General features: G+C 37.1%; 2 protein-coding genes across 2 annotated transcripts in view; one reads left to right on the forward strand and one right to left on the reverse strand.

Moving 5' to 3' along the window:
- The window catches only part of LOC6555805 (ras-related protein Rap-2b), a 211,311-nt gene that overhangs the window by 102,425 nt on the left and 83,953 nt on the right, over positions 1-24,933 (reverse strand). The window lies entirely within an intron of this gene.
- LOC6555644 (achaete-scute complex protein T4) lies at positions 23,253-24,710 on the forward strand. Its single transcript, XM_001982350.3, has one exon. The coding sequence runs from the start codon at positions 23,376-23,378 to the stop codon at positions 24,417-24,419; it is 1,044 nt and encodes a 347-aa protein (XP_001982386.2). The 5' UTR covers positions 23,253-23,375; the 3' UTR covers positions 24,420-24,710.

The raw sequence follows: 24,933 nt of genomic DNA on the forward strand, positions 1-24,933 counted from the left end.
TTTTGATAAAAAAAATCAGTATTTTTGCGATAGCAATAAAAGTAGTCCTCCAAACCTAGAATGTCATACCCCGTTGAATTCGTAATAAAATTTCCTATCGACCTGTATTAAAAAATGGAAATTCTATTTTTTTGCCATTTTTCGAAAATTTTGATGGGGGTACCCCTTATAAAAAATGTGAAAATTTGTTAAAATTTGTTTTTCCGAAAATGATAAAATTGGTGATAGGCATAGTTAGCTATGTTTATTAGCAGCACAAAACAGTCTTCATTTTAGATGTAACTTCTTTTTTGGCTAAGTTATGGCGAAAACCCCGATTGAAAATATCCGATTTTTGACAACAATTTTTTTATGATTTTTTTTTATAAAAATAATCAGTATTTTTGCGATAGCAATAAAAGTAGTTGCCCAAACCTAGAATGTCATACCCCGTTGAATTCGTAATAAAATTTCCTATCGACCTGTATTCAAAAATGGAAATTCTATTTTTTTGCCATTTTTCGCAAATTTTGATGGGGGTACCCCTTATAAAAAATGTGAAAATTTGTTAAAATTTGTTTTTCCGAAAATGATAAAATTGGTGATAGGCATAGTTAGCTATGTTTATTAGCAGCACAAAACAGTCTTCATTTTAGAGGTGCCTTCTGTTTTGGCTAAGTTATGGCGAAAACCCCGTTTGAAAATATCAAATTTTTGCCAACATTTTTTTTATGATTTTTTTTGATAAAAAAAATCAGTATTTTTGCGATAGCAATAAAAGTAGTCCTCCAAACCTAGAATGTCATACCCCGTTGAATTCGTAATAAAATTTCCTATCGACCTGTATTAAAAAATGGAAATTCTATTTTTTTGCCATTTTTCGAAAATTTTGATGGGGGTACCCCTTATAAAAAATGTGAAAATTTGTTAAAATTTGTTTTTCCGAAAATGATAAAATTAGTGATAGGCATAGTTAGCTGGGTTTATTAGCGGCACAAAACAGTCTTCATTTTAGATGTAACTTCTTTTTTGGCTAAGTTATGGCGAAAACCCCGATTGAAAATATCCGATTTTTGACAACAATTTTTTTATAATTTTTTTTTATAAAAATAATCAGTATTTTTGCGATAGCAATAAAAGTAGTTGCCCAAACCTAGAATGTCATACCCCGTTGAATTCGTAACAAAATTCCCTATCGACCTGTATTCAAAAATGGAAATTCTATTTTTTTGCCATTTTTCGCAAATTTTGATGGGGGTACCCCTTATAAAAAATGTGAAAATTTGTTAAAATTTGTTTTTCCGAAAATGATAAAATTGGTGATAGGCATAGTTAGCTATGTTTATTAGCAGCACAAAACAGTCTTCATTTTAGCGGTGCCTTCTGTTTTGGCTAAGTTATGGCGAAAACCCCGTTTGAAAATATCAAATTTTTGCCAACATTTTTTTTATGATTTTTTTTGATAAAAAAAATCAGTATTTTTGCGATAGCAATAAAAGTAGTCCTCCAAAACTAGAATGTCATACCGCGTAGAATTCGTAACAAAATTCCCTATCGACCTGTTTTAAAAAATGGAAATTCTATTTTTTTGCCATTTTTCGAAAATTTTGATGGGGGTACCCCTTATAAAAAATGTGAAAATTTGTTAAAATTTGTTTTTCCGAAAATGATAAAATTAGTGATAGGCATAGTTAGCTATGTTTATTAGCAGCACAAAACAGTCTTCATTTTAGATGTAACTTCTTTTTTGGCTAAGTTATGGCGAAAACCCCGATTGAAAATATCCGATTTTTGACAACAATTTTTTTATGATTTTTTTTTATAAAAATAATCAGTATTTTTGCGATAGCAATAAAAGTAGTTGCCCAAACCTAGAATGTCATACCCCGTTGAATTCGTAATAAAATTTCCTATCGACCTGTATTCAAAAATGGAAATTCTATTTTTTTGCCATTTTTCGCAAATTTTGATGGGGGTACCCCTTATAAAAAATGTGAAAATTTGTTAAAATTTGTTTTTCCGAAAATGATAAAATTGGTGATAGGCATAGTTAGCTATGTTTATTAGCAGCACAAAACAGTCTTCATTTTAGATGTAACTTCTTTTTTGGCTAAGTTATGGCGAAAACCCCGATTGAAAATATCCGATTTTTGACAACAATTTTTTTATGATTTTTTTTTATAAAAATAATCAGTATTTTTGCGATAGCAATAAAAGTAGTTGCCCAAACCTAGAATGTCATACCCCGTTGAATTCGTAATAAAATTTCCTATCGACCTGTATTCAAAAATGGAAATTCTATTTTTTTGCCATTTTTCGAAAATTTTGATGGGGGTACCCCTTATAAAAAATGTGAAAATTTGTTAAAATTTGTTTTTCCGAAAATGATAAAATTGGTGATAGGCATAGTTAGCTATGTTTATTAGCAGCACAAAACAGTCTTCATTTTAGCGGTGCCTTCTGTTTTGGCTAAGTTATGGCGAAAACCCCGTTTGAAAATATCAAATTTTTGCCAACATTTTTTTTATGATTTTTTTTGATAAAAAAAATCAGTATTTTTGCGATAGCAATAAAAGTAGTCCTCCAAAACTAGAATGTCATACCGCGTTGAATTCGTAACAAAATTCCCTATCGACCTGTTTTAAAAAATGGAAATTCTTTTTTTTTGCCATTTTTCGAAAATTTTGATGGGGGTACCCCTTATAAAAAATGTGAAAATTTGTTAAAATTTGTTTTTCCGAAAATGATAAAATTAGTGATAGGCATAGTTAGCTATGTTTATTAGCAGCACAAAACAGTCTTCATTTTAGAGGTGCCTTCTGTTTTGGCTAAGTTATGGCGAAAACCCCGTTTGAAAATATCAAATTTTTGCCAACATTTTTTTTTATGATTTTTTTTGATAAAAAAAATCAGTATTTTTGCGATAGCAATAAAAGTAGTCCTCCAAACCTAGAATGTCATACCCCGTTGAATTCGTAATAAAATTTCCTATCGACCTGTATTAAAAAATGGAAATTCTATTTTTTTGCCATTTTTCGAAAATTTTGATGGGGGTACCCCTTATAAAAAATGTGAAAATTTGTTAAAATTTGTTTTTCCGAAAATGATAAAATTGGTGATAGGCATAGTTAGCTATGTTTATTAGCAGCACAAAACAGTCTTCATTTTAGATGTAACTTCTTTTTTGGCTAAGTTATGGCGAAAACCCCGATTGAAAATATCCGATTTTTGACAACAATTTTTTTATGATTTTTTTTTATAAAAATAATCAGTATTTTTGCGATAGCAATAAAAGTAGTTGCCCAAACCTAGAATGTCATACCCCGTTGAATTCGTAATAAAATTTCCTATCGACCTGTATTCAAAAATGGAAATTCTATTTTTTTGCCATTTTTCGCAAATTTTGATGGGGGTACCCCTTATAAAAAATGTGAAAATTTGTTAAAATTTGTTTTTCCGAAAATGATAAAATTGGTGATAGGCATAGTTAGCTATGTTTATTAGCAGCACAAAACAGTCTTCATTTTAGAGGTGCCTTCTGTTTTGGCTAAGTTATGGCGAAAACCCCGTTTGAAAATATCAAATTTTTGCCAACATTTTTTTTATGATTTTTTTTGATAAAAAAAATCAGTATTTTTGCGATAGCAATAAAAGTAGTCCTCCAAACCTAGAATGTCATACCCCGTTGAATTCGTAATAAAATTTCCTATCGACCTGTATTAAAAAATGGAAATTCTATTTTTTTGCCATTTTTCGAAAATTTTGATGGGGGTACCCCTTATAAAAAATGTGAAAATTTGTTAAAATTTGTTTTTCCGAAAATGATAAAATTGGTGATAGGCATAGTTAGCTATGTTTATTAGCAGCACAAAACAGTCTTCATTTTAGCGGTGCCTTCTGTTTTGGCTAAGTTATGGCGAAAACCCCGTTTGAAAATATCAAATTTTTGCCAACATTTTTTTTATGATTTTTTTTGATAAAAAAAATCAGTATTTTTGCGATAGCAATAAAAGTAGTCCTCCAAAACTAGAATGTCATACCGCGTTGAATTCGTAACAAAATTCCCTATCGACCTGTTTTAAAAAATGGAAATTCTTTTTTTTTGCCATTTTTCGAAAATTTTGATGGGGGTACCCCTTATAAAAAATGTGAAAATTTGTTAAAATTTGTTTTTCCGAAAATGATAAAATTAGTGATAGGCATAGTTAGCTATGTTTATTAGCAGCACAAAACAGTCTTCATTTTAGAGGTGCCTTCTGTTTTGGCTAAGTTATGGCGAAAACCCCGTTTGAAAATATCAAATTTTTGCCAACATTTTTTTTATGATTTTTTTTGATAAAAAAAATCAGTATTTTTGCGATAGCAATAAAAGTAGTCCTCCAAACCTAGAATGTCATACCCCGTTGAATTCGTAATAAAATTTCCTATCGACCTGTATTAAAAAATGGAAATTCTATTTTTTTGCCATTTTTCGAAAATTTTGATGGGGGTACCCCTTATAAAAAATGTGAAAATTTGTTAAAATTTGTTTTTCCGAAAATGATAAAATTGGTGATAGGCATAGTTAGCTATGTTTATTAGCAGCACAAAACAGTCTTCATTTTAGATGTAACTTCTTTTTTGGCTAAGTTATGGCGAAAACCCCGATTGAAAATATCCGATTTTTGACAACAATTTTTTTATGATTTTTTTTTATAAAAATAATCAGTATTTTTGCGATAGCAATAAAAGTAGTTGCCCAAACCTAGAATGTCATACCCCGTTGAATTCGTAATAAAATTTCCTATCGACCTGTATTCAAAAATGGAAATTCTATTTTTTTGCCATTTTTCGCAAATTTTGATGGGGGTACCCCTTATAAAAAATGTGAAAATTTGTTAAAATTTGTTTTTCCGAAAATGATAAAATTGGTGATAGGCATAGTTAGCTATGTTTATTAGCAGCACAAAACAGTCTTCATTTTAGAGGTGCCTTCTGTTTTGGCTAAGTTATGGCGAAAACCCCGTTTGAAAATATCAAATTTTTGCCAACATTTTTTTTATGATTTTTTTTGATAAAAAAAATCAGTATTTTTGCGATAGCAATAAAAGTAGTCCTCCAAACCTAGAATGTCATACCCCGTTGAATTCGTAATAAAATTTCCTATCGACCTGTATTAAAAAATGGAAATTCTATTTTTTTGCCATTTTTCGAAAATTTTGATGGGGGTACCCCTTATAAAAAATGTGAAAATTTGTTAAAATTTGTTTTTCCGAAAATGATAAAATTAGTGATAGGCATAGTTAGCTGGGTTTATTAGCGGCACAAAACAGTCTTCATTTTAGATGTAACTTCTTTTTTGGCTAAGTTATGGCGAAAACCCCGATTGAAAATATCCGATTTTTGACAACAATTTTTTTATAATTTTTTTTTATAAAAATAATCAGTATTTTTGCGATAGCAATAAAAGTAGTTGCCCAAACCTAGAATGTCATACCCCGTTGAATTCGTAACAAAATTCCCTATCGACCTGTATTCAAAAATGGAAATTCTATTTTTTTGCCATTTTTCGCAAATTTTGATGGGGGTACCCCTTATAAAAAATGTGAAAATTTGTTAAAATTTGTTTTTCCGAAAATGATAAAATTGGTGATAGGCATAGTTAGCTATGTTTATTAGCAGCACAAAACAGTCTTCATTTTAGCGGTGCCTTCTGTTTTGGCTAAGTTATGGCGAAAACCCCGTTTGAAAATATCAAATTTTTGCCAACATTTTTTTTATGATTTTTTTTGATAAAAAAAATCAGTATTTTTGCGATAGCAATAAAAGTAGTCCTCCAAAACTAGAATGTCATACCGCGTAGAATTCGTAACAAAATTCCCTATCGACCTGTTTTAAAAAATGGAAATTCTATTTTTTTGCCATTTTTCGAAAATTTTGATGGGGGTACCCCTTATAAAAAATGTGAAAATTTGTTAAAATTTGTTTTTCCGAAAATGATAAAATTAGTGATAGGCATAGTTAGCTATGTTTATTAGCAGCACAAAACAGTCTTCATTTTAGATGTAACTTCTTTTTTGGCTAAGTTATGGCGAAAACCCCGATTGAAAATATCCGATTTTTGACAACAATTTTTTTATGATTTTTTTTTATAAAAATAATCAGTATTTTTGCGATAGCAATAAAAGTAGTTGCCCAAACCTAGAATGTCATACCCCGTTGAATTCGTAATAAAATTTCCTATCGACCTGTATTCAAAAATGGAAATTCTATTTTTTTGCCATTTTTCGCAAATTTTGATGGGGGTACCCCTTATAAAAAATGTGAAAATTTGTTAAAATTTGTTTTTCCGAAAATGATAAAATTGGTGATAGGCATAGTTAGCTATGTTTATTAGCAGCACAAAACAGTCTTCATTTTAGATGTAACTTCTTTTTTGGCTAAGTTATGGCGAAAACCCCGATTGAAAATATCCGATTTTTGACAACAATTTTTTTATGATTTTTTTTTATAAAAATAATCAGTATTTTTGCGATAGCAATAAAAGTAGTTGCCCAAACCTAGAATGTCATACCCCGTTGAATTCGTAATAAAATTTCCTATCGACCTGTATTCAAAAATGGAAATTCTATTTTTTTGCCATTTTTCGCAAATTTTGATGGGGGTACCCCTTATAAAAAATGTGAAAATTTGTTAAAATTTGTTTTTCCGAAAATGATAAAATTGGTGATAGGCATAGTTAGCTATGTTTATTAGCAGCACAAAACAGTCTTCATTTTAGAGGTGCCTTCTGTTTTGGCTAAGTTATGGCGAAAACCCCGTTTGAAAATATCAAATTTTTGCCAACATTTTTTTTATGATTTTTTTTGATAAAAAAAATCAGTATTTTTGCGATAGCAATAAAAGTAGTCCTCCAAACCTAGAATGTCATACCCCGTTGAATTCGTAATAAAATTTCCTATCGACCTGTATTAAAAAATGGAAATTCTATTTTTTTGCCATTTTTCGAAAATTTTGATGGGGGTACCCCTTATAAAAAATGTGAAAATTTGTTAAAATTTGTTTTTCCGAAAATGATAAAATTAGTGATAGGCATAGTTAGCTGGGTTTATTAGCGGCACAAAACAGTCTTCATTTTAGCTGGGCACCCTTTTTTGCCAAATTATGGGGAAAGCCCCGATTGAAAATATCAAATTTTTTGGTAATAAAAAAATAATCATATTTTTTTCGATAGCAATAAAAATTGTTGTCCAAACCTAGAATGTCATACCCCGTAGCAGAGAGTGATGATGTGAAATGTGCAAGATATACTAACAAACCAACACGTACACGTAATCCAATTTGGTTCAATTGCAATTGATAACTAGATCGACAAAGTTCCAAATTGTTTCCCTAAACCGCTTTTCACACGCCTTTGAGTCAAGAATTCTAATTACCTTTGACAAATACGTCAAAGACAAAAATTTCGAAGTCGAAGGTCTAGGGCGATTTCTTTTGCACGTCCGCCTACATATCCGACTTCAATGGCTTTGAGTGGTCCGAAGTATGAAGACAATGAGCCAGGACACAAAGGATACAAAGCCGCTTGACAAGAGGAGATACAAAGTCATAAGTGTTTTTCTCTTGGTATTGTGGCTCACGCCTGAGGCTAGCCAAAAAGTTGACCAGCTGGCCATTGGGATATTTTGAATTGGACAGCTCCTGGAATTCGGCAGGCCGAATGAAAAACAAAAGTGTAATTACCTTTGTACCGAATATATGGGGGGCGTGGTGTAGTAGTCGGCGACTGCCAAAGCCAGTGAAAGCCACAGCGCCACACGTAACAGTGGTCTGAGATCGAGGGAAAAGTGGTAAGTCTAAGTTTTGTACCTCCACTCATTTGCCTTATATTTGCCTTATTTTATTCACAAAGGGTTTTTTTTATTGTGTGAAGGATAAGGATAAGGCCATGCTTATACTTTTACCATATTTTATACCCACTGTATAGTGGGATTCGTGATGAATGTGCGATGGGTTGGCCGAAACCCAAAACGAAATCACATTAAAAGAATTATGCATTTTCTCACGCTGCGCAGCATTCCGAATCTCGTATTTTAAACTGTCGCTCGCAGCCAAGTCGTAATTAAACAAATTTCGCAGGCAATCCGAGAGACGTAAAAATAAGAACAGGGAGCCAGAGCCACTAAAAGTTCTGCATTTTTGAAGCGATTTGCAGAATTATTTAATTGTCGGTGCAAACGACTTAATTATTTTGGCTGCCATCCCAGTATGCCTTGCGGTCATTTGGCTCCCTTATTCTTTTCGTACTACTTTGAGTGCTGTTAAATTTTAAAGTTCTTTAGTCTGCAGATATGGTATTTGGATTTGTGGACTGACTTTTGTGGTCAAGGTTTTAGGTTTCCAACAAACTCGCCTGCACACTGTTTTGCATGCAAACAAATCCGTAGACACACACATATCCTGGCAGTCGGGCCAGAAACGATCTGACCTGCAAAGTAAAACCCCCTGGAAAATCTGCCCATCATTGTGTTTTCTTGTTTTCCCAGCATCCGTTTTTCCTGGTAAGCCGGTTTTGAAATTTTGCCGACAACACACATATAGGGGATATGGATGGAGAACCATCCAGACCAAGCAAAACCTGAAACAGATCGTAATGAAAATCTCACGCCTAAGAACATTGTTTAAGCTGCATTTAGTTGCGGCTTAGCCGCCAGGATTTCTTGCTTAATCTTAGCGGCAATCTCTAAGGAAATTTGCATCATTTGCGGCTGCGCGTATTACAAATCTCAAAGATCCCAAGCGGATCAGACCACCAAGACACCACCACCATCAGACGCATAAAACCGCCTTGGCTTACGTCTTCGAATCACCTGGACGATTATGACAAATGCATCTAGACCCCTGGTACGTTCCATAAACAGCGCCAACATGCAAAAAAAATTTATGGAGCTAACTGCTACGGCTAACTGAAAGAAGTATTTTAATCTGAATTAAAATATAATATTTGAAGTGTGTATTTGTATAAGTTTTAAGTTATACTACCTTACCTCATATAAACAATGCAGAACTTTGCTTTTGATTTCGGTTCCCAGTTGGAAAATCACCATTATTATATTTGTTGTTTTTATTGTTAGTATCTATAAATGAAAGAGTTTGTGGCGGTGTTTCTAATTCAGTCTTGCCCTTTCTTCGTCATCAACTTTTTTGCCATCAGGATATTGAAGCCAACGGAACCCACTGATTAACCCCCTATGGCCCTATCCAATTGTTAAAACTACTTCGGTTCCGAATTCAGATTCAAATTTCTAATCGGTGCAAGCTGCAAAAATCGTTGCACATGTCGGGGCGTTTTCGTCAACTTGATTTTGATTCAGTTTTCCTGATCCCGCTGATATATAGTTCCTGCTCATTCGGATACGAGTCTTATGTCACTGGGTTAAGGGTTCATATTTATTTTGCGTGCGTATCAACACTGCAGATGCATTTTGATTTTGTCTGTCGCACCCATTCCTTTACACTCAAAGAATGCATTTTAAACTGTAAAGACCTTTAAGAAAACACCTAAAAAATTTGGATTCCGTATTTTTAAAGGATACAAAACGTAGTTTGATCTTTCGATTTATAAAGTGGGAGTCGCTTAAAAAAAAAAATCTTTTACCATAGAAAATATATTTTTTCTAGACTATTCCATTGACAAACGGCATTCAAAATAAAAATACCAAAATATTTTCAGGTGTATCCCAGCTATGGGTTTTATACCCTTTTATGTCAGCGAGCAGCTGACGTTCTGCCTAGTGTAAATTAATATTTTTTTCATGTTCGTTGGCCGAGTGTTCCTTCAACATGCGTATGGGCAACTGTGTATTTTAAGACGCCTTATCACTCGAGACAGGCACACGCGTTGTATATGGCACGTCTTCCTGTTGCAGTTGCAGCTTGTCCAGGACACGCGTGTGTGTCCTTGGCTACCTCACGGAAACGAGCCCAAAACACCGCAGCGAGAGATACAAATACTTGAACTCGTGTTTGTCTATTTGTTTGCACATCCTTACTCTAGTCCGCATGTGTTTGCTCAGCTTTCTTCGATGGAACATATCAATCTGCAGTGAAACTTGGTGGGGATCTAGCTAAAGAAATTTGAGTCGAAAAAATCTGTAATAAATATAAAAAAAAATGTACGTCTTACATTTACCACATTACAATGTTCTAAAGTATTCAATAGCGAAGGCATATGCGCAATACGTCTTTCTATTTCTCAGAGAATCTATATCCCTTTTACTCTACGTTTAAATAGTATAATTATGCACACCTTATCGATTGGTGTAGGTCAGATAAAAAACTTCAATGTACACAGAAAAAACAAATATATATGAAATGACACTTATGCCAAAATTACTGAGAAACAAACATTATTTCTGTGCTTTACGTCGAATAAATTAATTATTGCGAAAATTTCCAGTTTTAGATCGCAGATCCCTGATGAATGAAAATCGGCAGTTTGCAACTAGTCATTATGCGCACGACTAGCGACCTCGATTGGGCCACAATAATTGATGAATATTTTGTTAAATAGCTTTGTCTTCCGCCCAAGGCACTCACTTTTCATGTGGAAAATTAATTAATGTGTAAAAATGTGCATTAAAATCAATAAAATCATAAATAAGTATTTACAACGATCGATCTTGGAACGCCATACCAAAACCCAGAAGAACTCGATCCGCCCGCCAATTACTTACCAATCAAACAAGCTTGACAACAATTGCCATTGAATGAAAGCGCGGTGGCCGCCTAATTGGCAACAGCAATGTGTCCTTGCGCTTGACAAATTCCATTGGGTCCGAGACAAAATAGCAAAAGCAGACTGGCAGAGTAGCAAAATAGCAAAGGAGCAAAGCAGCCAGCCGACAAAAGCGATGAAATGCTTTTGTTCTCAACCGCAGATGGGTGGGACCGACAAGTGTTTAATCGTTGCTAATTATACCAACTAGACGGAGTCGCAGATGGGGTAGCGATCGACTAAGTTGCAGTCAGGGCACTGCGCAAATATTTGCAGAGTAGGAGAATTTGGTCACCAAAGTTGAAATGACAATGGTGCAATTGTATGCAAAATAATATTTATTGTAACTTAGATTTCATGTAAAAAAATTTACAAATATCCGATTTAATTCAAAGAGAGTACATGGTAATGACTTTATTTGATTTTGATTTTGAATAGAGTACCGTGATTCCTAACTCGAAAAGCAATTCCTTGTAACTACTAGGACACCATTTTTTGCAGTGTGGAGTCTGCGCGTGTCAATGTCAGTGAAGTGGACCAGAGTTGGCCTGGCTGGAATGCCAAGCGTCAATTTAATTATGCGAACAATACAAATTGCAGCGGCTGCGGAAAAATGATTATGTCGCCGGTCGCCGGTCGCTTGGCAAGCGGCCAACAAATTACCGCAGCCCAACGGTAATGGTCACATCGGTCTGATAAGAAAGCATCCGAGCAAAAACAAGAAAACCAAAAAAAAAAAAAAAAATAGCTAAAAGGTTTAAAATAAACCAACAGTTGGCGGAGCGACAAATTAACACATAAATTCTAGGATACCGCAGCAATGGCTATCCAATTAATAATATGTTAGTAAACTGGCACGATGACAACGCCAGATACACGTAATGCATGACGCATACACATGTGTATAAACTAAGGGGAGCTCAAATCCACTGAGGTTGTTCAGATCAAGATCTGGCGACTCGTCGGTCGGCTCAGCGATCATTGATCATCGTCTGTAGTTGGGGAAACGGTTTGGGCTTACCCATGGAGTATCGGAGGTGCAAGGCTTTGGCGGCAAGTCTTGCAATCACGATCAACCTGCTGCCACGATCAGTTATTCCCCGCTGCTTCGGCTCACAGAATGTGATTCGAAAATTTAATTTTAATTAAATTGTTGAATGCTTAAGCTGCCGCGCAAAAGTTGCCATTTAGTTGGAATCCTCACTTATTCGGGTGTTACTTCATTTAGGGGCCCTTACAACAATCGAGTCCACATTTTATGATAACATCAATGCCACAACAACGGTTTATTAAAGTGTCCTGGGTTGCAAAACTTGTTGCTCTTTAAATAACATTTTAATAAGCTGTAAAAAGTGTGTGTGACACTCAGTAGGACAAAGTAAGTCAAGTTTTTTTGGGTACTCATTTAACCAACGACAACGGGTGAATCTTTTTTAAAGTTCGTTGAATTTAATCATTAATGAATTAATATGTAATATTCCTGAGACATTGTATTTAGACAACATGAATAAAATACAGTAAGATGTACACGTATTAAGAAATACTATTTAAAATATTCAAAAAAACGTGAAAGATGACGTTATAGGTCATAGTAGATCCTTCGTGACTCTTTCACACATAAAAGTAGCCCCAAATCCTTTGCATTTGTTGCCGCCCGAAAATAAGTAGATGTCGGACGAATGGAAACGACTATTATCGAAGGGTCCATCAAAGGATATCGGAGGACACAAAGATAAACAAAAGGTAGGCCCCATCAAAGTCCGTTGCACATACAAACAAACAATGCATCGAAACAGCAGCAACACTCGAATGTGGCACTTGTAGCTTGATTGACTTATCAAAGGGAACCAGAACCAGCGCCAAAAAGAGGAGTAGTTGTTGAAATGAAGTGTTGACAAGTGGCAAGTCGAAGGAATGTGTGCCGTGCTTGAATCAATGAGCCGAGTGATGACAGCTGAGGAGGATCGCAGGTGGGAAAAGGAATTGCGGGTTGCATGAATGAGTGAGTGAGCTTCACCGCTACGTGTTGCATGCAGCACCGCAGCCCCATATGGAATTGAGTTTTCAGAGTCTGAATTATGTGCACGCATTGTGCGCACGTCATGACAGCCAACTGCTAACCAGAAGCGCAGCCCGAAGCAAGCCAGCAAGCTACCAACATGCACATTCAGATTCAGATTTCAGAGTTCCAGCACTTGTGCAACAACGCTTCACAGTTTCGAATGAAATTTACAACAAGTGCAGCAGCAGGCAGAAATGCTAAGGAGACACGGGACTTCGACATGGAGATGGAGATGGAGTAACCGACCTGAAAAGTTGGGAAAACTGCACAGGGAAAAATGGTCCCAACAACCTTTAAAACTATTGTGTAATATCACCAAAGCAATCTGCCAGCCGTTTATGACTGAGCCTTATGTAATCGGGTCAATCTAGTAGTAGTCGCAGTATTAAGTACGATTCAGGAACTGCAACATTGGGTCAGTCATCTTCCATTCATTGCAAACTAGAAAGTACAAACAATGTCAAAGAAACAGGATTTTCTTGGATTTAATTACTTATTTGTGAAGTTTGCGGCTTAACAATGTTATTTCAAGAGCCCGATCTTTATCATTTTTAGTGGAGTTCATGGCACATTTTTTTCGGTGTGTAAATCAGAAGTTGAATACGTTGTCGCTTGCTGATTTATGATGTGCTTCAAAAAGATTCAGAGTCAGCACACCAAGTGCTGGGTGAAAACAGCAGCCTCAACTCAACGGCAACATTAATTTCGACATCAAGTAAAATGGCATTGATCGACTAAAAAGCTATGTTGTGACAAGAGACCCATAAAAGCACCTTCCTTCCTACTCTTTTTTCATTTTCATTTCGCCAGCGCCGTTTTCTTAATTAATACGTAAAGTTCAGTCATGTAAAAGCTGGCGATCTGAACTCGACACTGGCTGAACTTCATTTCAATTACATAACTCAATCAATTTGTAAGTCTAAAAAAAGGTTTCCGGCGATCCCTTTTTGCTATGCCTACAAGCACTGCGTAAATGCAACGTAAATCAACTGAAGTATAACTTAAATGGAATAGAAGCTTTACTTGATTAACTTTTTCAGCAATGCGTTTAAAATCTTCCACTGGCAAAACGCACTGTACTCCTGCATCAATTTTTCGGCAATCACTTAATCTGTAAAGTAGCAAAAACAGGCTGAGCTGATCGCTTTTAAATGATTTTGGCTGCCGCTGCGACGGCGGCGATAAACGAATTTATTGCAACGACGCACACTATAATTGGATCGAGCTGATCGGATATGTCAAGAGATCGAAGGAACAGAATGGAACGGAAGATCCCAAGATCTGGAAGATCATGAGCCCGCGATCGATCGGATCCTTAAATTTTATTATTGCTGCTTCGTTGGTGTGCCTGTTGCTGCCCGTTTTTTATTTAATTTTTTGGATATTGCCGTTGGTGATCCCATTGTTTCACTACATGACAACAGAGCCATAACAATAAGCGAGGCGATTGAAATTAAGATGCTCCGCAAAGTGGCCACCACCGGAGATCGGGAACTCATTCAGAATACAAACTTTCGGCGTGCAATATATCACGTTCTTTATTAGCAAGCCGATGAGACAAAAGCCCCTGCTAAAACTTGTAATCGATTAAATTGGCTCGCATTCGGTGTTTCGTAAATTAGTGCGGAGTCAGAGATATTGTCAATCGTAAAAAAAAAAATGAAAACAACATAATTACGACCAATCGACATTAGTGGGCTCTATCAAGACGGGTCGATAGAAGACCCTTTCGAGGGAAAATAACGACAAGTGCGAGATGCCATCGCGATGCTCAATAATAAATGACCTCACTTTGCTGGATGGCCAAATCATCGATGGGCAAATATTTAATGAAACCCATAAACTGACACTCACCTCCCCTTTGGAGGCCTGGCCTGCCGATCTGATCTGATCTGAATCGCCAAAAGCAATCGACGACAAGCGGTGCATATAAAATTCATCAAAACGTTATTAAAATGTTGGCAAAAGGTACAAAGTTATAAATTTTAAATACAAATACAGGGGTGAGAATCGATCAGCGGGCATCGATAATCTCCAGACCCTGGCATACTTTTGCTAACGCTAATTTAAATGGCGATCGACGAACGGTGTTTTCGCCGGAATAAGCCCGCCGCATAATTTGCATATCAGCTTAATGTAAGAGCAGGATCTGCACTTTGTAAGGACCGGCGTTATCGCGTCGGCGATCATGTCATGAGGACAAAACTGCATAAATGCCGGCCACTCTGGATGCCCAGACTTGGCTTGTTGGTATTGGAGTTTGAGGTCTTTAAGGGGGAAGATCCAGTTTTTTCCCTAGATGCCACAGGCTGACACTTTAATTTTCAATTACAACAAATTGCCTATAATGTCTATGCTTATCGCCCCAAAGTGTGCGCCCTGTGGTTCTAAAAAATGTTGCCTAATTGCGGTCTAATGACAGCTTCTTTGTCCCCATCAATTTGAATGGCTGAAGGAAATAAAATGCAAAAAATTTAAGCCGCTCTTATCGAAATCCATGCAATTTAAAATCAATTCATCAAAATCAAAAGTTACAATTGATTTTCGGTGGCTATTCCCTATGAGTCTCTTTCGCTCTGAGTTTTCTTGCTCCTCCGAGTTCCAGGATCCATAAATAAATGTAGATTAGTCCCCCCGCGTGTGCAGCACATCCGGCCCAATGCGGTGCAGCCTCATCAAAATGTGCAAAAAATAAGGATGGGGAGGCGGAGGTCCTAAGCTGAAGAAAACTCAGACAGACGATCGGCAGTCGACAATCGAGTGTGCCCTATAATAATGAAATGGCACAGGGAGCATTGCCTACAGGCAGAGAAAAAATATAACGGGGAGGAAGAGGTGAATACGTACTGGTTTTTAAGACATTTTTCAATCGGTATTTCCGAATAAAATAGCATAGCATCATTTATTTATATAGATATCAGTGCTGCGGTTCCAGCTAATGAGCCACCATTGTTAGTTAGATTAGATTAGATTGCATTTCTTATTGAAACGCCTATTTATATCTCAATAGCGTAACTATCAATAATCAGTGTTTAAAATAGGATACTATCTTCTTGTTTCTGTCTGTGCAGCTTCCAGTTTCTAGTCTACAGTTTTCTGCATTGATCGTGTGTCTCCGCCGGTGATCGATGTGGAAATAATTTTAAAATATACGGTCGTGCCCTGTAAATGATCGCCCTGTTTCTGAGTCGCAGAACGGGAGAGTAAAACGCTGACGTGTTTAGCTACCTATTTAAATGGCCAAAAAGGGGGCTCTGTTTTGAAGATGTTGTCATTAGGTTGCCGGTTAAGTAATTTGGCATGTATAGGCACAGAAACCAATAAGCTCCGTGGTCCTTCGGGAACTGGGAGCTGCAAACAAATAAGTAATAAAGGAAATGTTCTCAATTTTTTCACACCTTTTCCGAGACTGATGCCTGCGGCGCTACCGATCCGTAGATGGAATCCGCGAATTCAGCTCCAAACTCGAACTACCCATAGGAGGCAAACGCCTCCGCATAAATGTCGATCCCGCGTGACCCTACGTTAATCCAATTTAGGCTTATAAATTATGACCACGAATACACAAATAACAAATCGCTTTATTAACCAAGGCAAACATTTATCGCAAAAAGTATAAATATTTGTTATTGCACCAAGCAATTCCCCATCGTTGCCCTTACCTTAGTCCCCATTCCCCAAAATCCAAAACAGAACGCTAAGGGAAGGCTTCAGTTGAGTGCTCCGACTATCAGATACCCATTACAAAATTAACCAATTTTCTTTTCTCATGCTTGCGGAGACCGCGATCAGTCGCTAATTAATCTCCTGCTATGCTGATGTATAGGCAAATACAAATTCCATATGTCCAATACTGCGTTGGGCAGTGCTTTTAGCCTTCGATCTGCACATAAAGTAAAAGTACCCTTTAACGTTACTACTAACGGCTATAACGAGTTGCAAAGCACAGCACAGGAAAGAACCAATTCACGGTGTGGCGATGACAATCAGCATCCCAACGCAGGGAAACGAATACCAATTCTTGGCGACGGTGTGGGGTGGACGACGACGTACTGGGCACCCAATAGTGAATTTGAAAGGTCACTAAAAAGATACTTAACTACCATTGTTGGTAGTATTTGATACAATTTTTGGGTATCTATTGTTTACGCTTAAAATGATACTAGTTTTTAATTTTATAAACTTCTGCAAAAAAAATAAATGCACTTCATTTGCGCATTTTCCAATTGGCCTCAATTGCAAAAACGAAGCTGAAGCTCCCTAATTTTATACGCAAAAACAGCAATGGCAGATATACCACCAGACTCCAGAACGATCGGCACACGCAACTTGAACTGGAGCTGTGCTGAAAATCCTCTGGAGAAGTGGGAACACTGTAAACGCCTAATCAGAAACAATTATGTGGTAGTGCAGGATCAGCAGACCGCATAAACTTTGCGAAGGTGTTGAAAGTTTCTACAGTGTTTTTTCAAGGCCTTCGGGCACGAAAAATCCATATCCATAATTTACTGTATAATAATTCTTTTGTAAATATTTTGTGCAATTTTATCACTACAAATTTCAAGAATTTTGCAAACAGACTCAGTGAACCTCCCCGCTTCGGTATTGCTGATTGATGGCTCCAGAGATCCAAGGATCCAAGGATCCAGAAACTTGGTAGGGGGCATCTCATTAAAGTGAAAACCCATTCCCATGTCAACTTCGTTTTGTGCATTACGTCAACGAGCGTAACGTTTTAATTTCTTGGCAATCAAACGGACCAGACACCCATCGATGAGATTCTGACTTCGAAAATGCGCTGCAAAAATAAATTGCCTACTCTTGCAACTTCAAATTGGTTCGTGTTACTTTGCAAATCTAATACTTTCATAACGTTTGCTTTTATACCCAATTAACTAATCATACAATTTTATACACGTATATATACATTCAAAATGTTAGTTTTAAAAATGTTGTCAGTTATCACAATTCACAATAAATTTTCACTATGCGCGCGAAGACAACATAAGTCACTCACTTTTTCCGCAGTGCATTGACCAGACAGTGCCTGAAGTTTTTGCTGCCACTTTTGGAGCAACGGAGTAAATCACCTGGACTTTGACATCTTGTGACAAAAGTTCGTTTGCTTCCATTTCGATCGAAGAAGGTTTTTATGGGTCTGCCCGCTTTAAAATTTATAATGTGTGGTCGTTGAATAATTTGAAGCCACCTAAATTGGTGCATGTCTAGATTTTAATGGTTTAATTGGACTGCTGAATATTAAGTTTCCGAGAGCGCAGGAATCGTAAAATATAAAAGCGAAGGCGAAAAGCCTAGGCTTTAAAATACTAGAAAGAAACCCAAGGTTAATCCATTTACTTGGCGCCAGGTTCAGTCGTCGCAAATGCAGCTTGCCCAGGGTAATTTCGATTCTGGTAGGCGTGAAATTCATAGAAATTAACTTGGGCTTGCCCTTCGACAAACGACGGCTCTTTCCTTCTTTTTAACGTCTGAGGTGCAAATTGGTTCGCACCTTTTTTACCGGCCGTCTCCTTTTTTTTTTTTTTTTTGCAACATTTGGAAATCGATCTGTGGACCAGTTCGAAAATCGTTTGTGGACGTAGTTAGGCGAGTGATTAATGAGTTTTTAAGAGGCTCAGGCGAGAACTTTAATTGGAACATGGTGCTGCGTAAATCAGCTTAAAACTGGCACTAATAGGATGCCAGTTTCCTCCATTGAGAAGTGCAATATCTCCGTCATTCGTTATTCTTGTTTTGTTTACTTCCCACCTGTACCTGTACTTGTCTTGTGGCTCTTCACACCTTCAGAGAATTTTGCGAAGGATTAGCACAATTAAGAGGCCTTGAGGTGCCTAATTTGGCTCTAATAGCGCTGCTGATTGATGATACCTAGGCAGTAGTTGTGCACTGTCTTTAATTTAATAAACGAGATCTTTTTTGGTCATCACATACCATTTGCTTTATTTCAACATTTTTCGCAAATAATATTAACTTTAATATTACTTTAATATTAACGGGGCTCTACATTAACCATTGGTACGTTAGTATGTTATGATAATTAATTTATATGTAGTAGTTATATGTAGTAAATGTAATATATATTAATGCTTTATGTAGATTTTCTTAAATCCCAGTTGGAAGTCGCCGTCAAGAAAAAAGGTGTCGGAAAAGTTGAGCAAGTCAAATATCGTCAGGGTTTCCGAACGGCAATAAAGTAAATGGTGCAGATCATCCGCGACATTGTTACAAAATTTTATGCGTTTTTAAATTAAACGTTATATGCACTAGTCTGGAATTAAACTGCGATGTACGGCCCTCAGTTCGTGAAAGCGTAGCAGAAAAAAATTGATTAAAGTTAACTGAGACCCAACTGTGTAGGCCATAAATATGCCGACCAAATGGCTTCTTTTACATTGGGATATGTTATGGGGATCTGGGATGAACTGGGATGACCACACCATAGGAGAACTTCGAGCACTTTATTTTAAAACAAGAGAGAACGCCATATTCTATACTTTTTAACTTTTATAGCTTCGAGGATCTGCTTCCAACGTCTAGTACGTTACCAAACCCTACCACTTAACTGTTACGATTGTCCTACCTTTCTATACAACTTTTTATTTTTGCACGTTTTGTATGATATATTGTTGTTTATATAAATACATATATATACGTATATGTGCCCATCTATTTTTTTTATTCGACCTCAAACAGAGTACACCGAAGAGCAGATGTTTTCAAGTTGACCGCATCTAATGGTGCGTGCTACTGCCTTTTTGCTGAGCGCCCTCTCATTCCCTCCAGCTCGTTGTATGATCATGATTATCATTATTCCAGGGTTCATGATCATCCAGTTTGAGACCGCAAAAAGACGAGACTGAGGAACGTGGCAAAGAGAAATATAACTTTGAAACATGGACAAAATACAATCCTGTGGTTATCGCCTTTCGAACTTCGTCTGATCTCTCACAAATGAACATAGAAATTTAAGAAACGAAGAAAATAAAACAGAGCCACTTTTTAAATACTATTCCTAACAGTAACAGCTGAAATTTTCTTCTCTATACAAACGATATAGCCAAGTCAAACTACTTCACATCCCAATTGCCAGTTCTAGCAGGAAAGCCAAATCCGAAAGGCCCGGCCCACGATCCGAAAACATCTTTGTTTGCATGACGAACTGGAGCTGAACTTTCGGGTCGAACAAAGTTCAATGCGCCGTTGCTGCGGTATCTGTATCTTGGCATCTTTACCCATATCGTTCTTCTGTATCTTTGGTAGTGACTTTGACTTCGGCTCCCCTATTTTGTGGCGTTAAGGCACCGAAAATAAATGTCGGTGCAGAAAAAAGCAACCCCTAACAAATGAGCGTGTTTTCATTTTATTTGTGCCCTGTGCTGCGCACGGTTATTTTTCAGCTGCAACAGAAAAGGAATGGTGGAAATCGATGTATAAAGTTGGTTGTCTAAGCCCGTATGCCTGCTACGTTTGTTCTTCTATACTCTCCACGGTTCCTCCGCGATCCAATTCGTTCGAATAAATACACCTGCCACGCGTCGCTATGGTCCAGATATCCACGAGACTTAAGGGCAAGGAGGGTGCGACTCCTGCGCATGCTCCTGCATTTAATTAAATTATTAACTACGAAAATGACTGAGCTAAAAGGAGAGGGAGAGATACAACTACGCTTTATCAACAGCACAACGCAAAAATAAGACCATGAGGACGGACCACATGATTTTCTTATAAGTTGATATTTTTGATAATAAAAAAGGTTAAAAATATTAAATTAAATACTTAAATTTGAGAAATTCCACTACTTAACTCCTTTTATGTTGATATAATAATGTTATACATGTATATATTTTTTTATAAAGAAGAATATTTTTCAACATAAATTAACTTTATTAATTTATATAGCCTTTTCAATCACATTACGCTACAACTTTTTGAATTTAGAAACATTTAAATAATATTTTTACGTGTAGAAATGAACGCGACAACAAAAATATCTATATGCTAGTATGCATATACTTGTATCCCTCGCTCTTTTTCACTTTTTCTTTTTTCCGTCGATCTCCTGCTCTCTTCTGCAGGTCCTGGCTACGAAAACTCGTTTAAATTAACATTCAACATTCATTTTTGCATTTCAAGTTTCGTTGGAAAAACGCACGCGTCGCTCCACCGATTAGGATATATATATGTATATATATGTACATATAGAATGGGTAGGTTATATATCCTGCATCGTCCCATCCTGCTCCCACCCAATTAACACAGAGGCCCCGCTCTTCATCTCGCTTGCACATTCGAGTCCTTTCCATTTCCCGTTTTCGCGGTCCGGAACTATGCTTCATATCAAAGTAATTACGCATTTAAATCCTCCAAGCGTTGCACGTCTGGAAAAAGGATATAAACAAAGTGGTTCGAAAAAAATGTTTACTGGTTGTCGGGACAACATCAAAATTACAGGTTACTTCTCTTTCTGCTGGTTTTTCTGCAGGACAAGTCTTTAGAAATACAAAATTTCAATAAAAATAAAAATTTTCGAAAATATGTTAAAGGCTTCCAGATATAATTATTCCAATAATAATTCCACATATAATTAAACTATCAATGAACTTTTAGTATATTACATTTAAAGCATTCAAATATAAAGAATTCCCTGCACTATGTACTCGCGTACTATTGCAAAAAATCGTAAAATCCAACTGTGATTTTGAAGAAATGTGAAACCAGAGCCAATGCATAAGTGTCATTTACATGAGAGCGGTCACCGCAATTTAACCTATGATCAATCAAAAGCACCGAACACACGATTATACCGACCTTGCTTTCCAATTCAAGGGATAAAGAATCACGAGTATGCAGTCCACTTCAGTTAAATGTCTGCATACACCATAGATCATCCAGTTCAGAGAGTGGACCTCCTAATGACGACTTCAACCCTATTCTAGGCATTTCACCAGCATTAAAATGCTTCAATGGAATTTCGGGAAATGCGAAAATTTAAATAGAACGTTGTGCTGCCAAAATTTCTGCGACACTCGAGAACAATGATCGTGTTAATGATGGTAAAATAATGGAAACCAACTACCGATCCCACCGTTACAATGCAAAAAATAAAGAGTAGAGACTCCAAGCGAAGTTCAGTTCAGCATGCAAAAAAGGTATTGGAAATGGTGAAAGGATTTTATTTATAGGAACAACACAGAGAAGCGCCGTTTGCTGGTCATGGTTGAAAAGGTTTTTGTTATCAGGATTTCGGTTTTCGCTTTGGCTTTGGTTTTGGTTTTGGTTTCGGATTCGGTTTTTGATTTTGGGATCCGGGGATCTAAAATTTGCCAAATGGAAGTGAAGAAGTGCCAATGCTGATGATTCGGCAAAAGGAAAATGCTGGCAGAACCAAACGAGGGGAACGAGTTGAGGACAATAAAAATATTACACCTGGTCGCCGATTCGCCATCTTTTCACTCGCTCATCGATTGATGATCGTGACAAAATGAAGCGACTTTTGTGAACAGAGCGGAAGTTACAATTCACAGTCGCCGTTTAGCACGACACAGTGGTCAATGGCAAGTTAAAACAATCAGTTTATTAATTTAAAAAAAGAGGTATGAAACTTCACGTATAACTTGTATTTATTTTTGTAAAAGTAAAAAATAAGAAAATATATGCACCGTTAAAAAGTCGAATGTGTGAAAATGAAATCAAACCCGAAACCGAATTATTCTTGAACAGATGAATACATTTAGAACAACATCCCAGTAGTTATAAAAATAAACAAGCAAAGAACGCCAGTTTTCACTGCAAACTGCCTTCCAAAACTTTTGTCACATCTCTTTGATTTAGTTAACAAAAAATAGTGATCCTTTTGATCATTTAATTGGAGAAATAAGTGAAATTGTTCGAACACCTTTAGAGAGCGTACTCCGAATGGCTAATAAGGAAGATCCCAGGATCTTCTGTAGATCTCTTGGATCCGTCCGGCGCTAATGAATAGAAGCGTGCGTGAGCTGCACATAAAATTGGCGATCGCGACTTTTGCTAAGTTAATTAACACAGAAATCAAATTGCTGGCGTGCCGCAGCAAAAAGAGCCCTCATATCCGATCCCTTGATCGTTTTTTTCGATAGTTCGAGTTGATATTTTGAGTTTTTAATTTGAGTGCTTCTTTTGGATTGTTGAGTGAGAACAGTTTTCCTGCTGCATTTCCAAGTACCTGAGAGAGAGAGAGATAGAGAGAAAGATTGATAGAGAGAGAGAGAGGGAGAGGGAGAGAGAGAGACTACCTGTAGCTCACTCACTTCAACTTCTCGTTCCCTACCTGTGCAGGTAGCTCTCGACATTAACGCTCTTTCTCTCGTATTTCTCTCCGATTTTCTCGCCCGTTTCTCTGCCTGAGTGCTGAGCAGAGAGTTGCATAAAGGGTACATAACGTGAGGGTTTAGGACGAAGGGACTCATTCTTGTGCAAGGTGTCAAACGATCAAGTTCAAGCCTTCTACTCTCTTCACTTATTTTTTTCTGTTGATCGTTCTCCGGAATATTAAAGAAAGCTCCGAATCTGTGTGTGTTTATGAAAAATAATAATAGTACAACGAAAAGCATTATCATGTCATCGAGTGTGCTGTCCACAAACGATACGTTTCCAACGACCATCAATTCGGCGACGAAGATCTTTCGTTATCAGCACATAATGCCAGCCCCTAGTCCATTGCTTCCCGTTGGCAATCAAAATCAACCCGGTGGTGCAATGCCCATCAAGACTCGCAAGTATACACCGAGGGGTATGGCTCTGACCAGATGCTCCGAATCAGTGTCATCTGTATCGCCTGGTTCCTCGCCGGCTCCATATAATGTAGACCAATCCCAGTCGGTCCAAAGGCGCAATGCTCGGGAACGGAATCGTGTGAAGCAGGTGAACAACAGCTTCGCCAGATTGCGGCAACATATACCACAATCCATAATCACGGATTTGACAAAGGGCGGTGGTCGAGGACCTCACAAAAAGATCTCCAAAGTAGACACACTGCGCATTGCCGTCGAGTACATCCGAAGGCTTCAGGATCTGGTGGATGACTTGAACGGTGGCAGCAATATTGGTGCCACCAGCAATGCAGTCACCCAGCTGCAACTTTGTTTGGATGAGTCCAGCAGCCACAGTTCCAGCAGCAGTACCTGCAGTTCCTCAGGGCATAATACCTACTACCAAAACACGATCACTGTCCACAGTCCTCTCCAGCAACAGCAGCAGTTACAGAGGCAGCAGTTCAATCACCAACCGCTGACAGCCCTCTCATTAAATACCAACTTGGTGGGCACATCTGTACCCGGTGGAGAAGCAGGATGCGTATCCACCAGCAACAACCAGCAAACCTGCCACTCGCCAACCTCATCCTTCAACTCCAGCATGTCCTTTGATTCAGGCACCTACGAGGCAGTTCCCCAGCAAATATCCACCCACCTGGATCGTCTGGACCACCTAGATAACGACGGACACACGCACTCCCAGCTTCAGCTGAAATTTGAACCCTACGAACATTTTCAATTGGACGAGGAGGACTGCACGCCCGACGACGAGGAGATTTTGGACTACATCTCTCTATGGCAGGAGCAGTGACTCAATCTGAACCTGAAAATTTCCCACCACATCCTATTTTCTTCTAGTCAATGTTGAGTTGAACCAAGTGCCTCAAATTGTAAATAACACTAATGCAAAAACAACATACCCCCATTTTTTTTCCTACTTTAAGCTATTTTTTTACATTGTTAAGAACCAGGAGAACAGTTTCAAATCTATATGTTTATAAAATAATTATAGCATGGAAACGAATACACATTTTTTTTTACTAATACAATTTTATGTTAATTAGTTGTTGGTCGAAAAAATAAAGCGAAAAATCATATTAAATCTTTTTATCAAAAGGGGATCCAGCTATTGATCAAGTTTGCAACACATGCGGGTAGTACTTCCACTTTAAATGCATCCACCATGAGCCCGAGGGACCATGTGAAGTCGTTATGTACAGCATGTCCATGTTGCAATACGATCACCAATTAAAGTTGTTTTTCATTGGCTTTATACGATCACTCGAATATCCGAAAATCGTTAATACTAATTATAAGTAACGCAA

Source organism: Drosophila erecta, unplaced genomic scaffold, assembly GCF_003286155.1.
Source record: "Drosophila erecta strain 14021-0224.00,06,07 unplaced genomic scaffold, DereRS2 tig00000283-arrow-arrow-pilon, whole genome shotgun sequence".
Taxonomy (NCBI): domain Eukaryota; kingdom Metazoa; phylum Arthropoda; class Insecta; order Diptera; family Drosophilidae; genus Drosophila; species Drosophila erecta.

What these genes read in the sequence shown, in the direction of transcription:
- LOC6555644 (XM_001982350.3), top strand. Translation starts at nt 23,376, where the DNA reads ATGAAAAATAATAATAGTACAACGAAAAGCATTATCATGTCATCGAGT.